The following is a 15,131-nucleotide window of genomic DNA, read 5'->3' on the forward strand; positions in this document are numbered from 1 at the left end:
TTTTAGTAGAAGTTCTTTCTCTACCTCGGGCATGAGGGCGGGCGTAAAGTCGGCCACAAAATCCGTCAAAATTTATGACTTGATAGTCGTTCGGGGTTGATACTTGATATCGTACCCCCCGCGTTTGATGGCCCATTTGGCCAGTCGGCCTGATAATTCGGGTTTATGCAATATTCTTCGAAGAGGATATGTCGTTAAAACACAAATACGATGGCATTGAAAATAAGGCTTTAATTTTCGAGATGCTCTTATCAATGCAAGAGCTAATTTTTCTAGGTGCGGATACCTGGTTTCGGCATCTCCTAAGGTCCAACTTACATAATATATAGGGAATTGTGTACCTTGTTCTTCTCGAAGCAGCACACCACTTACCGCTACCTCGGATACAGCCAGGTACAAATACAACGTTTCATCCTCCTTTAGGGTGTGGAGTAAAGGTGGGCTTGTTAGATATCGCTTCAACTCCTCTAAGGCACGCTGGCATTCTGGAGTCCATTCGAAGTTTTTTTTCTTTTTGAGTAAGGAGAAGAAATTATGACTCCTACCTAATGACCTCGATATGAATCGGCCCAAGGCTGCTATCCGCTCGGTCAGCCGTTGTACGACCTACACATTGTTTACCGCCGTGATTTATTCGATGGCTTTGATTTTTTCGGGTTTGATCTCAATCCCCCTGTTTGACACCATGAATCCTAAGAATTTGCCCGAACCCATTCCGAAGGCACATTTATCGGGATTGAGTTTCATGTTGTAGCTTCTGAGGATGTCAAATGTCTCCTGCAAATGAGTCAAATGGCCTCTGCGCACAGGGACTTAACTAGCATTTCATCAATGTAAACTTCCATGGATTTGCCTATTTGATGTTTGAACATCTTATTAACTAAGCGTTGGTACGTGGCTCCAGTGTTTTTAGCCTGAAAGGCATCACATTGTAGTAGTACGTATCGTACTTCATGATGAACGAAGTCTTTTCCCTATCCTCGGGGTTTATCTGAATTTGATTATACCCCGAGTAGGCATCGAGAAATGTGAGGATCTCGTGGCCGGTCGTGGAATCAATCAAGCGATCCATGTTGGGCAACGGGAATGAATCTTTAGGGCACGCTCTATTTAAGTGTTTATAATCTGCGCACATTCTTAACTTATTCCCCTTTTTGGAAACAACCACCACATTGGCGAAGTATTCGGGATATTTTACCTCCCCAATAGACCCTATTTTAAGGATTTTTGTTACCTCGTCCTTGATGAACGCGTGTTTTACCTCGGACTGAGGTCTCTTTTTTGCTTCACCAGTTTGAACCTAGGGTCGACACTTAGTCGATGGGTGATTATTTCCGACGGGATCCCTGTCATATCTAAATGGGACCAAGCAAAGCAATCGATGTTATTAATAAGACATTGAATGAGTTTTTTCCTGAGTTCGGGGGTTAATCCCGTTCCCAGGTATACCTTCCGATATGGGAGATGCTTGATCAAAACAACTTGCTCCAGTTCTTTAATTATTGATTTCGTTGCATCTGATTTTTCGGGGGCAACAAAGGTTCGAGGAGCGAGGAAGCCTTCTTCATCGTCCTCGGGGGTTTGTTTGCCCTCCGGCTTCTCCGAGAAGGAGGGTATGGAAGTTGGTGCCTCCCTGTGAACCGCAAACATCTCCTTTGCCACATGCTATTTTCCATATACCGTTTTTATACCGTCTTTTGTTGGAAACTTCATCATCTAATGAAGAGCTAATGGTACTGCCCTCATGTTGTGTATCCATAGTCTTCCAAGCAATGCACTGTACCACATTTCACCTTTGATGACATGAAATTTGGTATTTCAAATTGTATCGGACATGTTGACAGGGAGGGTGATCTCCCCCTTCGTTGCTTCGCCGGCCATGTTGAAGCCGTTGAGGACTCGGGAAGTAGGTATGACTTGATCGAGCAGTCCGAGCTGTTTTACCACCTTCGACCTGATTACGTTGGCCGAGCTACCTGGATCCACGAGTACACGTTTAATTTGAATGTTATTCAAGAGAAATAAAATTACCGACGCGTCGTTATGTGGATAAGACAAGGTCTCGAAGTCCTCTTCACTGAATGCAAGGATGTCCTCGGGCTTGCGGCCACAAATTTGCCCTTCTGTTGCAGCGGAAACTTTTGCCCACTTGATCACGGATTCTTGAGGAACGTCACCCCCCCCAATAATCATATGAACGATGTGCTGAGGTTTTCCCATTTCGTTCCTCATGTTTGCCTCTCTTTCCTCCCAGGCTGGAGTTTTCCGAGCTTCCTGTTTGTTTTCTTGGCGTATACTCCCGTTAGTGTGGGAGCTTATATCGACGTGTTGGGTGTTATGTGAGCCCACACCCACGATGATTGGCTCTTGAAACAGCTACACCATTCTCTCTATGGTCCTCAGGATCCTAGTTTTCATGTGCATTCACTGAGTTAGACATTTTGACCTGAAATCAAAGATTCTTGGACAAGAAAAGGTGTGAAGAATAACTTGTGTTTTCAATAAACCAGCACTAAAATAATCACTATTATTTTTAGCCCCATGGTGGGCGCCAAACGTTTTACCTTGAAAATGGTTTACAATTAAATTTGATTTTGTGATTTTAAAAATACGTGATTTATTTTAATGTTAGTTGTTAAGCGATAAATGCTAAGTGTGAGTTAGGGGAATGAGATAAGAGCTCAAGGGTAGTATGTTATACAAAGCCTCGAGCTGGTCTACGCTGGGCCTCGAGGTCGAGCTGAAGTGCCTGATTGGGGATGGTCGATGAAGAACTAACAGTTTTGAGGTCCTAGATGTTGGCTCTTTATGATCAATGATGAGTAATAAATTAAGAACAATCAATAAAACACAATAAATGTAAGCAATAAAATCAAATGAGCGACCACAGAATATGTTTGAGTTAAGGAGTAGAGAATGTTCTTGTTCTTGTATTGAATAATCTGTGTGCAAGAAATAACAAGGGTCCCCTTTATATAGGAGGGGAATCCCAAAATGGTACATGTATAATTATTACAAAGAACGTAGATGGTACAACCACTTAATGGTCTGGTACGTATTTGTACTATTCTTGCAGGCGTTATTAGCTTTGACCACGTGCCTTGGAAATTTTCCCGCTTGTCCATGATAGCCACCGATTTGCGCTACCCCAAGATCGAGCATAGGAAACCCTCGGGGTCAAACCTTGAGCTGTGCCTCGAGCCTTCTGGAGACGGGCTATGAAATGTCATAATGATCATAAAATAGGACTCTCCGATTTTAGCCGTATACAACTTTCACCGTCCTTTTTTTATGTTTCTTCTGTGCAAAAATTCCTCATTATTATTATTGTTCCGTTTCAGACATTTAGGAGTAGTTACTCCTTTATTTGCAAAAAATCCTAATTATTACTATTGTTCCGTTTCAGACGTTTAAGAGTAACTACACCTTTATTTTCCTTATTTGTGTTACCATGATCCTTTCCCATTAATTCTCATAACTCTATTAAGTGTATTTAAATTTAATTGCAGCCGCTATAAAATTAGTGGCTCTCACACATCCCTCCCACTTCTTTACTGGCTTTATTTTTTGAGTTTATACCTATGTTAAGATAGATCATATGATCAATTTCATGCCTCTCATTTTTTATTTCGTTTTCTTTCTATGCATACACAAATACAAATCTTTTTATTTCTTTCTACGAGAAAAAAAATCAGAACATGATAATAGAAGAAAATTGCAAGAAAGAGAGGTCACCGCACTGCATGCGAGCTCTTGAACTTTATCTGCTTGAAGGTGGTAGCTGGTATTTCATTTAATACAAAGAAAGAAATTGAAGAGAAAATAGAGAACCATACAAATTAGTGAGGCATCACGAAAGGTGAAATAATTATTTTTATCGATAAATTTTTTTTTTTTAAATCAATCCGTAGCAACTGGATATTTTACTTAATGAATATGCAGTTTGTTAGTAAATTGATGTCCTTTTAATTAATATGTGTTTAAGTTTTGTTTCATTTGTTCTAATTCCAGTAGCAATTTTATATGAAAAAAATGTATAATTAGTAAAGATAAGTTTTTTGAGATGATGAAATACTATTAAGATGTTTAACGTGAATTTTGGACTAAAAGGAATTTTGCAATTTTACGGGAGTAGTTTTAATTTTGTTGGAGAAGTAGTGTATAAGGAGAAAAACAAATGAATAAAGGAAAAAATGGAAGGGAAAAGAAAAAAGCCAAAAAAGAGAGTAAAAGATCCGAAGATAATGGGAGGGCCTCCTTAATGTTGATCTGCTTCATGCAAATTTACAGTTGATTATCATGTTGATTGGGTAGTATCTTTCAATAATTTTATACTAGCAATATTGGTAAGATGATTTATGAAACACGATTAATATTCAAATGAATTATATTCTATCTGACATATAAAGAGTGAGATACATCGCTTTAATTTTTATCTAACATATCCTTTCTCTTGATAAATAGTTGAGAGAGAATTGTTATATTTTGTGCTTGTAAGGGTAGGAATCGTGATCTAAACAAGCCTTGATATTAAAACCTTAAAAGTAAGACATATAGTTGGAATAAAAATCAAACATCATATGTAAGAATTACAAATTTAAAAACTAGCTCCTCACACATATTTGTTTTAATTTTTTTAATCATTTGAATATTTAAAAAATTTATTCCATAAATATAATAAGATATTTCATAATCGCGTGAAGCGCAAGAAGTTCACTAGTTGTTAAATAAAACAAGAAAATAAATGATAAGGTATACATTGAAAAATAGTGTATACAGTACATAAAATAAGCCCCAATTATTTAGTTCTACAGATTACTCCTCATGCAGCATTTTTCATCGAATGTACCTGAAGGGACTCCTCGTGCGGCATTCATCAACTGATTTTGTAATCCAAATAAACATGCCCTACTTATATATATATATATATATATATATATATATATATATATATATATATATATATATATGTATATGTACGTATGTATATGTATATATGTATATGTACGTATATATAGGTATGTATATATACATATATGTATATGTATATATGTATATATATGTATATACCAACTCCCAACACTCACTAGAACCAAATCAAACGGAAAACCCATCTAAATCAACTAACATACCACCGGAACCACCGAACCTAAATAACATAGAAGAAGACACCCCAAATACACACTCTTACAAAAAAATGCTTCTTGACAAGCAAACTACTTCACAAACAGATTACTTCGCAGCTGAGATGGGGAACACAGGAGCTCGACAAAAAGGCGAAGGAAAAATGGACCCAGTATTACTGTCCCAGGAAGATAGAATAGGATGTATGAGCCATGGCGCCATTCGGTCATCATCAAACTCTTTGGCAGGCGTATGCCTCATCACCTTCTCTGAACCAAACTTATTGAACTATGGAACCCATCCGAACAGTTAATCTTGATTGACCTAGGATGGAATTTCTTCATAGTCAAATTTGGCAAGGAAGAAAACCTGATTAAGGCAATTCACCACGGGCCATGGTTCATCGCTGGAAGCTTCCTATCTGTTAGAAGATGGGAGCCAAAATTCATCCCACAAGAAGCTACTCTATCCTTCGGTGCAATTTGGGTCCGCCTTCTACAACTTTCCACTGAATTCTATGATAAAGAAATCCTTAAAAAAGTTAGCAGAAAACTAGGAAAGCTACTTAAAATTGACACTTGTACTTCTATGACACTCCGAGGAAGGTATGCCAGAATCTGTGTTCAAATTCCTTTGGAATTATCAGTTGCAACCTCCGTCACCATAGGAGACCACAAACAACTGATCGTCTATGAAGGAGAAAACATTCTTTGCACAGGGTGTGGAAGACTAGGTCACACCATAAAAGTATGTTGTCAACGGCAAAAACAGGCACCACCATCACCTTCAAACGATAGCCCTAGTTGCTCCAACTCGAAAGAAATTAATGATGAAGAAGGGGAACGGAAAATTGTTTCCTTCCCAAGAAGGTGCACCCACCCAACAACAACCAACTGCAATTCCAACCAGGAAAAACAAAACAACCACCCAATCGGAGGGAATACATGTTCGGATGTTCGAAGCCATCTACGGTAAGTTTCTCGACACCCAAACCTTCAAATATGCTACAAAAACCAATCCAGTGCAGGATTCAAGCTCAGCCCAAGGTTCAAAAAATATTACCAGTCCCATGGAAAATCAAAACACTCAAGGTCAGCCCACAAAGGAAAAGCCCAGTACAAGCATGAAAAGGAAAGCAGGCCCAGAAGAAGAAAGGGAACAAAATGAGAGTGCGGAACCGGGACATACTTCCCAAAACAATAACTAAATAGCCCCCCTCCCCCCTCCAAAAAAAAAGCAAAACCAACCAGGTCCACCCAGAACCCCAAAGTCAACCAGCCCAAAGGGCCCAGTTGAGTGTCTGGCACCCCATCAGACGGAGACCCACTCTAACCCCCTACCCATTAACTTCCTAGAAAGCTTCAATGATGATCCCTACCCCAAGGCATCACCCCTACAAACACACTCTCTGTAAATACACTCCATGGAAACCCTAGATTAAAATCTTAGAAATCCAAATTGGGCAGTTGATTTGACACCAGTAATCAACTCAACCAGATTTTCTCATAACCCAATACCCGGTGTAACAGACCTAGAAACCAAAGAGCCCAAGATGGGAGACGATTCATCTCCATCATCATCAATAAAATCTATTGATTACCCCAATAACACATCATTTATTAACAATCCAAAAAAGGGCAGACAAAAAAAAACCAAAAATGGAACCCTCACCCAACCCTCCTATCTTCTTAACCTCCGTACCACCACCACTGGAACATGCACCGACATCCTGGATGAAGATAGCCCTTCATGGCCAGGCACTAAGTTACCTCTTCATTCAAAACCCAGCTCACCTGGCCAAGGTAACATCGGAGGCCCTAAACAAGGGTTTGGCGATGTTTGGATCTCAGCTTTGGAAATCAATAGTGCTCTAGACCATCAATGCCTTGCAGCAGTCCACAGACACACCATCAGTTCACAATATGATGCAACAGATCTTCAACTCACTTCCGGATCCGGCAATGGAGGACCATTTATGACTCCTTGGTTCAAGGTCCTCCCACCATGGCCACATCAAGACCCTTCGTCTTCAATACAGGAGAAGTAGAGCTTCCCATCACTGGAGAACATCTCGAAGGAGATATCAAAGGTGTTGGACGTCCTAAAGAGCCACGAGACTCCTACAATGAAGGAAATGATGCCACCTTACAGCCCTCCAAGAACAGACTCACTTTGGCTAGAAGCAGTGAGAGCAATAAAGTTCAGTGTGGACCACAACGAGACCCTCATACTCCTATGCCTCAAGAACCTTACGAGATGTGGATTGAACTTGTCCTCCCATCAAAGCCAAGGCCTGTTGAAGCCACTGTTGACTCTAACCCCAGTGATAAGATCTATGCCATCACAGACCGGGGAAGAGAACTGATGCCACCCCAGGGAAGCGAAAAAGCATCTACAAGCAATCCCAACCAAACCCCACATCCTCAAATAAACTTTATAATATGGAATGTTAGGGGGCCAAACAGTGCCGAGTTCAGGCGTCATTGCTCAGAGATGGTCAAAATACACAAACCGCCATTTCTAGTGTTGTTGGAAACGAAAATAAAAGACCACAAAAAGCTGACAGAAGAGCTACAATATGACATGCACATTCAATTCTCAGCAATGGGTCATTCAGGAGGCATAGTTATCATGTGGAAGGAATCCTCCTTCCAGGTGGACGAAGTAGCAGTGACATCACAAGGAATACACTTTGTGGTCAAGGTACTCCTCTCAAACCCCCTTGGTTACTTTCAACAATTTATGCAAGTAATTTTCTAGAGGATAGAAAGGATCTCTGGGATAACCTAGTTGACATCTCCAAAAATTATGTGGAAGTTGGTTTGTAGGTAGCGACTACAATGAAGTCTTAAAACCTAGAGACAAATTTGGGGGAAACCCCATCAACACAAATAGGATTAACCTATTTTGGAATTGTGAAAATAGCTGCCAACTTGTATACCTGTAACGATCCGGCCGGTTGTTTTAAGAATTAACACTGTGATCCCCTATTAACTGCTTTTCCCGTATTTGTTTTTGCTATTTTGATTTAACGGGATGTTTTGATTTGAGTTTCGGAGTGTTTTACGACACTTAGACCCTAAAAGAGAGCTTAAGCTTTAGAATTTAGACCGTACTCGGAGCAGTGTGAAGACGGCCTCGGAATGGAATTCTGTCGGTTCCGTTAGCTCCGTTTGGTAGATTTCGGACTTAGGGGCGTGTTCAGATTGTGTTTTGGAGATCCGTAGCTTATTTAGGCTTGAAATGCCGAAAGTGGAATTTTTGAAGTTTCCAGTTCGATAGTGAAATTTTGATATCGGGGTCGGAATGGAATTCTTGAAGTTGGAGTAGCTCCGTAGTGTTGAATGTGACGTGTTTGCAAAATTTTAGTTCATTTGGACGAGGTTTGATAAACTTTTTGATTGAAAGTGTAATTTGAGAGTTTTTGGAGTTCTTAGGCTTGAATACGATATTAAATTGGTGTTTTGATGTTGTTTTGAGCGTTCCAAAGGTTGGAACAAGTTTGAATGATGTTTTAGGATTGGTTGGCACGTTTGGTTGAGGTCCCGGGGGCCTCGGGTGTGTTTCGGATGCTCAATGGACCATTTTTGGACTTCGAGAAGGATCAGATTTTTGCTGGTTTTCTGTTGCAGACTTTTCTTCGTCGCGATCGCGTGAGGAAGCTCGCGATCGCGAAGGCTTAGATGAGGCATTGGGGGAAAATTTGGAAAAGTTCTTAGACCTAATTTTCGAGTTTTGATTGGGGATTTGACATTGGATTTGGATAATTTTGGTATGGTTAGACTCGTGAGTGAATGTGGATTCATAATCCGTAACTTTTACCCGATTTCGAGACGTGGGCCTGGGAGACTCTTTGGGCAATTTTCTTAGTTTCGTGTGTTAGCTTCGAATTAATTAGTGGAGTTAGTTACTTGATGTAATATTTACATTATGCAATTGATTTGAATAGATTTGGACCATTTGGAGTCGAGTACTCGTGGCAAGAGCGTGGTTTCAGGTTGATTTTTGAGCCGGTTCGAGGTAAGTGGCTTGCCTAACCTTGTGTGGGAGAATTCCCCCTAGGATTTGGTGTTGTTGATATATGAAATGCCTTGTACGTGAGGTGACGAGTGCGTACATGTGCTAATTGTTGAAAATCATGTTTCTATTACGTAACTATAACTATGTTTTCTTCCCTGTTTATACTACTTGCAATTTAGGCCTACTATTAGTTTAGGGAAGTATAGACATGTGATTTTTGACCCTCCCCAAGATTTTTTATATTTTAGCATGTAAATATTTAATTTAGGCTTAATATCGCTATTTCAACTAATTTTGACTCTTTTTTTACTTTATTTTATTACAAGAAAAATGGAAATTACAAAAAATAGTTTCATTAATGTTTTGTAGTCATTTTTAATCTTGAAAAATACCAAAAAATAGTTTATTTTAACGGTTAGTCTTATTTTAATAGTTATTTTACTTAAGTAGGATTAATTAATAAATGAGATCGTATTTTTAGTCTCGTTCGCGGGGAAAGAATAAATTTGGGCTCAAACGACGCATTTTTAGGCTTGATTGTCGGACCTAGCCCATAATTCTCTAACCCATAATTCCCAAGCCCAATACCCCTAAAATCCTAGACTTAGACTATAAAAGGACCTACACCTAATGACCTAAGGACTCTAGACATTGATCCGTCGTTTTCTCTAAAAAGATCAAAGAAAAATCAGCCAAAAAATTACAAAGAAAAATGAAAAGACCTAGGACCTAGTAGAGAAAATCAGCCGTATAACACCATGGAAGACCCCCCCCCCAACGTATCTCCTTCATCTTCTTCATGGAGATTGAACCAAACCCCCTAGAACACTAAAAGAACCTAGGGTCAGCCATTTTAGACCTTAGGAGAACCCCCTATCAGATATCATCTTCCTTTTTCAGTCATTAGAGACTCCAAGCAAATAGTCAATGTCGCTGGACCTCCGTTCACCACGAAGCTTCCATCTCCAGCGAAGCTTCACCTCACAAATGACCACCCTGACGTCGAACACACAACAACTGTCGACTCTAAACTTTCACCAACCAAAACAACCTCCCCTCGTCCTCCTCATCACGCCAGCGACTCAACCAAGCTCGCCGGAAAACAACCCATAACACTAGTAACCTCCTTCAACAGCCTTCCACGACCACACGCACACACACATGGACAGAGCAATAATAAGAGGTCACTGAAATAGAGTGAGAGATAGACAGAGGAAAAGCGAAGCAGTCCGGTTAAAGTCCGGCGAAGTTCTGTCGAGCTCGCCGTTTGAAGTCTACGATCGCGTTTCGTTGCTGGATTTGTCTTTGTAAATCAGCTTTAAAGGATTCTGACAGCGAGATCTGGCTGGTTTTACATTTTTAGGTGATTTCCATTAAACGAGTGGAGTTTTGTTTGAGTCGAGGTTTTGGTTCGAGGTCCGGTGCTTCGAGGTCGTCAACAGTTAGCTCTGGCAAGATTTTTTCTTGTTCGTTGTTTCAAAAACATATTGCAGCTATAAAAGGTCCAATCCTAAACTTTATTTTCTCTTCAATTGTAAGATTTGTTTTCCTAATGCTATGAATGAAATCTCGATTTGGTTTCCTGTTCTTCGTTTTTTATTAAGGCTGTATTCAGAAGGAATTTTCTTGTTCCATTTTATGATACAACATTATTGTCCAGTAGATAAATCAGAAAGAGTGGCGTTGGAAACGAATTTTTTTCGCAGCGATATTGATTACGTTATGCTGATATTGAATATTTCTTATTCGTTGATTGAATGTTGGAAATTTCGATGCATTGACTTATCCCATTTTTTTAATTTTGGATTATAATTGTACGGGTGTGGCTTGGTACCATAGTGACCATCTGTTTATTGATCCATGTCAAATGTTAGCCAAGAGGAAGTGCTCTCCTGGACAGAGCAGGGGTTTGATATGTATATAAATTTGGCATAAGAAGATGCAATATTTATACAACACTTTTTTAGTATATAAGTGTACGGCACTAGTCATACAACTCTGCATTTTATAATATAGGGTGCTTGGTTTCTAATATTTCATCCTGCATAATTGATTTGGACCTTAGGTTGCTCATTGGTGATTCACGTCTTCTTTTGAGGTGTGCCATAAAATCACTTAGTTTATGGCCCTTATAATACTAGATCAAGAAATCATTTGAAGAAAGAGATTTTAGGTGTGCCATAAGCAAAATTAAATCATCAATGGCCCTCACGAATGTTATAATTTATATATAAAATGAATTTCGTAGTTTGCTTTAGGTGCGCTAATTATAATTATCAGTTATTATCTAAATCCGGGGGTGCATTTCATGTGACCCAGTTCTAATTTCCAAAAAGGTTAAATAGAACGTATCGTGAACCATGGGTACATTTCATGTAGCGTGGATTACGATGTGTTTTTAATAACCTTGAATTTTCTTGAAATATTAAAAGCGGCTAGAAAGTTAAAAATGCACATAGGCTTAAAAGTATTTTAAAATCAGATAATTAGGCCAATAATAACCGTTGAGTGACTGTGCTAGAACCACGGAACTCGGGAATGGCTAACACCTTCTCCCAGGTTAACAGAATTCTTTATCCGGATTTCTGTGTTCGCGGACTGTAAAACAGAGTCAATCTTTCCTCGATTCGGGATTTAAAACCAGTGACTTGGGATACCATAAACTACCCCAAGTGGAGACTCTTATTCTTAAATAATAATCCCGTTTCGATTGTCACTTTAATCGGACAAACTCCCTTATATCCCCTTTCGGGCGGGTAAAGAGGAGGTGTGACAGCTCTGGTGACTCTGCTGAGGACAAGAACCCAGAACTTCTGGTTCAGGGTTCAAAATTCAAGCTTAGAATAACTGTTATAGTTGGCCTTTTATTTCTGATTTTTATATGTTTAAGCCTAATGTGCTAATTGACACTTTTTACTGCTTTGATACTGTTTGAACTATCTATTAATTGTTACGAAATCCTCTTCTCTCTGAGTCTTCTAAATCATCTGGGAAGTGTGCATTTTGTGTGACTTCTTTTCTGTTAGAGTCATATCCCAATTTTAGAACGAGGTTCGGACAAGTTGCAAAGCCGGTGAAGCTTCTGTATTCCCGGTACGCTACCCTTCATCCCCCTAGCTCGAGCTGTTCGCTCGGGTAAGCCATGTCTAGAATAAATAAACCTAGGATTTCAAACCTAGTATAACATAGCTTCATGCTGGATCCCTAGTAGGAACTCTTGTTTGCATCATGTGCATTTTGACTTTGGGGACTCAACACAGGGGTTGGGTCCGTCTAGGACAAGTGCACCTAAAATCAAAAGACCATCCTGATGCATTTTGCTTGCTACTAGCGCATTTATTTGATTCGGACTGCATGTTGACCGACTTCTAGAATAAGGGAAAAATTGAGAAAAACCAAATTGAGGTGAGAGAGAGGAAATTACCCGCCTGTGAAAAACCTGGTATCTAAAATGCCTCGAAACTCTGCCGAAATTTTCAGAAAAGAAAAAAAGTTATTTCAAAAGTTTGTGTTTTCTGTTGCATCAAAATTACCCGAACTATGCAAGTTCGATTCTCACTGGATGTGGGATACATAAGCAATCCTCATCGAGTCCAACTCCTTTTGCCAAAAATAACCCAAAAAAAACGTGAAGTGTCACTGTTTTGTCATAAATAAATTAGGTGACGCCATTCTTGTCCAGAATAGCCAAAAATTCCCCAAAAGGCGCTGGAATCCTTTTTCAAAATTTTGGTTGATTAACAAAAACAGCCCTAAAATTTTTTCTTTCTTGAGGTGTTGAAGGGCTATATTCACATAAATGTTTTGTTCTAAATTTTGTGAAAATGGATCTTTTTCTCTTGAGTCAAAGTAAACCACAGTCTTTTAATCAATCACCTTAAATAAATGTGCAGGATGAGCACAATTGAAAATGAACCTTTCACAATCCGCGAGGAAATCCCATTAGAACTACATATGTGGTGGAATGATTTGGGAGAAGTGAGCAGAAAAACTGTGATAAAAGCTTTGGGTTGTCTTGTTGGGCTTCTGAAGATTAAGCCAAGGAAGGATATAGTTGAGGCTTTGATGCCATTCCGGGACCCAGCACATAATGTGTTCCATTTTGCTGATTTTGAGTTAACTCTTACGCTTGAGGAAATAGCGGGCTACGCTGGTTTCAGTGGGAATCTTAGAAATCAATGCCCGGTGGCACCTAGAACAGTGACTCCTCATAAGTTTCTGGATCTACTAAGCATCAGTCGGGAAGTTCAAGAAGGAAACTTGGCCAAGGGATTCTGCACATTCTATTTCTTGTACTGACATTACAGGAATCCCCGCAGTTTTGAGATGCCAGATACCGATCTTACTCATCCGGGAAACAAAGATAAGTGGGAAGCTCGGTGGGTATTGGCTTTTATAGTGGCATTCTTGGGTGTTTTAATTTGTCCAAGAAAGGATGGAAGCATAGAATTAGGTCTTGTGGGAATAACCGACTTCATGACTAAAAAGTCAAATGGAACCATTGTACCGATGATCTTGGCAGAGATTTACCGAGCTCTAACCGTCTGTCGAGAAGGGGGAATGTTTTTTGAAGGATGCAATATGATTTTACAACTCTGGATGGAGGAACACCTTTTCCACCGTCCGTGGTACATGAACTGTGACATGACCGGTCTTGAATGCATTGAAAAACATGAACAATGGGTGGAGGGCTATGAGTTCCCGGATGGTACGGAAGCATGGTTTGCACACTTGAGCTCCTTGACTGCAAACAAGATTGAATGGACATTCGGGTGGCTCTCAGTCAGTGAAGTCATTTATATGTCGACCGAGGTGTGTTTTCTTCTATTGATGGGTCTCCGGAGCATTCAGCCTTATGCCCCGCACAGAATTCTACGCCAGTTAGGCAAGTACCAGACCATCCCACATGACGAGGATTTGAGTTGGTAGGTCATCGAATTGGAACCAAAAGTTGCTTTCCCAGAAGAAAGGATGCGTCAAATTTGGCATCAATATAGGTTCTTAGAGCCAAAGACTCAGGTACGTGATATATCCAGAGGCGAGTTGGAGCCTAGTTACACAGCTTGGAATGGTAAAAGGTCCCAAATCCATCTAGAGCCCGAACGGCCCGCAAAAAGGCCCCATATCCAACAATTCACTGATAGAGCGCAGGAGCAATGGGATTGGTTGGCAAAAGAGGCAAACTACAGAGCCACCATAAGTAAATTGGAGGGACAGATCCGGGATCTTAAATTTGACAAAAGTGTACAAGCCGCGGCCGATGAAGGGGGAAGAAGAAATTGGTTCAAGAAAACAAGGCCCTCCAAACACAGATCCAAAAAATGAGAATAGCTGCTAAAAATCAGGAACGGAGCCAGAAGGATGAAAGACTCATAAGTGGTCTCAAGAGGAAAATAGTTGAGTGTGAGGATGATCTGGAGAAATCCGAGGGTAATCTGGCGAAAGCCCGAGCACAGTTAGTGAAGAATGCAGAGGGGCGAGCAGAGTTTGTCCAGCAGTTGAAGAGGAAATACGAGGGCACAACCACCAATTTGAAGAAAAGGCTAATTACCCTCGAAAAAGAGATGGCCAAGCAAGCTGAGAGCTTTAAAGCAGAAAGGGAATATTGCTATGCATTAATGTCCCAGCTGGAGGAAGATATGCAACAGTTGCAAGGTCAAAACCATCGTGATGCCCAAGTGCTAGAAGCTAGGACTCAGCAAATAGGGTGTTTGCTCCAAGAAAAGTGTATCATCAGGGAGAGGGTTAGAGCCATCGCTGACTACATCGTTATGAAATGCCATGGATGTGAAGACATGACTAGAACCACCTTCTTTTCTGCGGTAATGACCTTTGTTCGCCAAATAATGAGCGACCTGGAGCGCCTTCAAGGGGATCTTGCGCATAGGCCCGTGGCAAGACAAAATGATGTCCCACAGGCCCCTGGAGCAATTGAAGCGTTGATGTATTCACGATTTTCATTCAAGTCTGTATTTTCATTTTTTTAG

General features: G+C 40.2%; 1 protein-coding gene across 1 annotated transcript; it reads left to right on the forward strand.

The window, feature by feature from the left end:
* The first annotated feature begins 14,465 nt into the window (after positions 1 to 14,465).
* On the forward strand, positions 14,466 to 15,131 carry LOC138874597 (uncharacterized). Its single transcript, XM_070153326.1, has one exon. It carries the CDS (start codon positions 14,466 to 14,468, stop codon positions 15,129 to 15,131), a length of 666 nt encoding a protein of 221 aa, XP_070009427.1.

Source organism: Nicotiana sylvestris, chromosome 1, assembly GCF_000393655.2.
Source record: "Nicotiana sylvestris chromosome 1, ASM39365v2, whole genome shotgun sequence".
NCBI lineage: Eukaryota > Viridiplantae > Streptophyta > Magnoliopsida > Solanales > Solanaceae > Nicotiana > Nicotiana sylvestris.

Bases quoted from the DNA above. Each gene is read 5' to 3' on its own strand.
- LOC138874597 (XM_070153326.1), top strand. From the start codon at position 14,466: ATGAGAATAGCTGCTAAAAATCAGGAACGGAGCCAGAAGGATGAAAGA.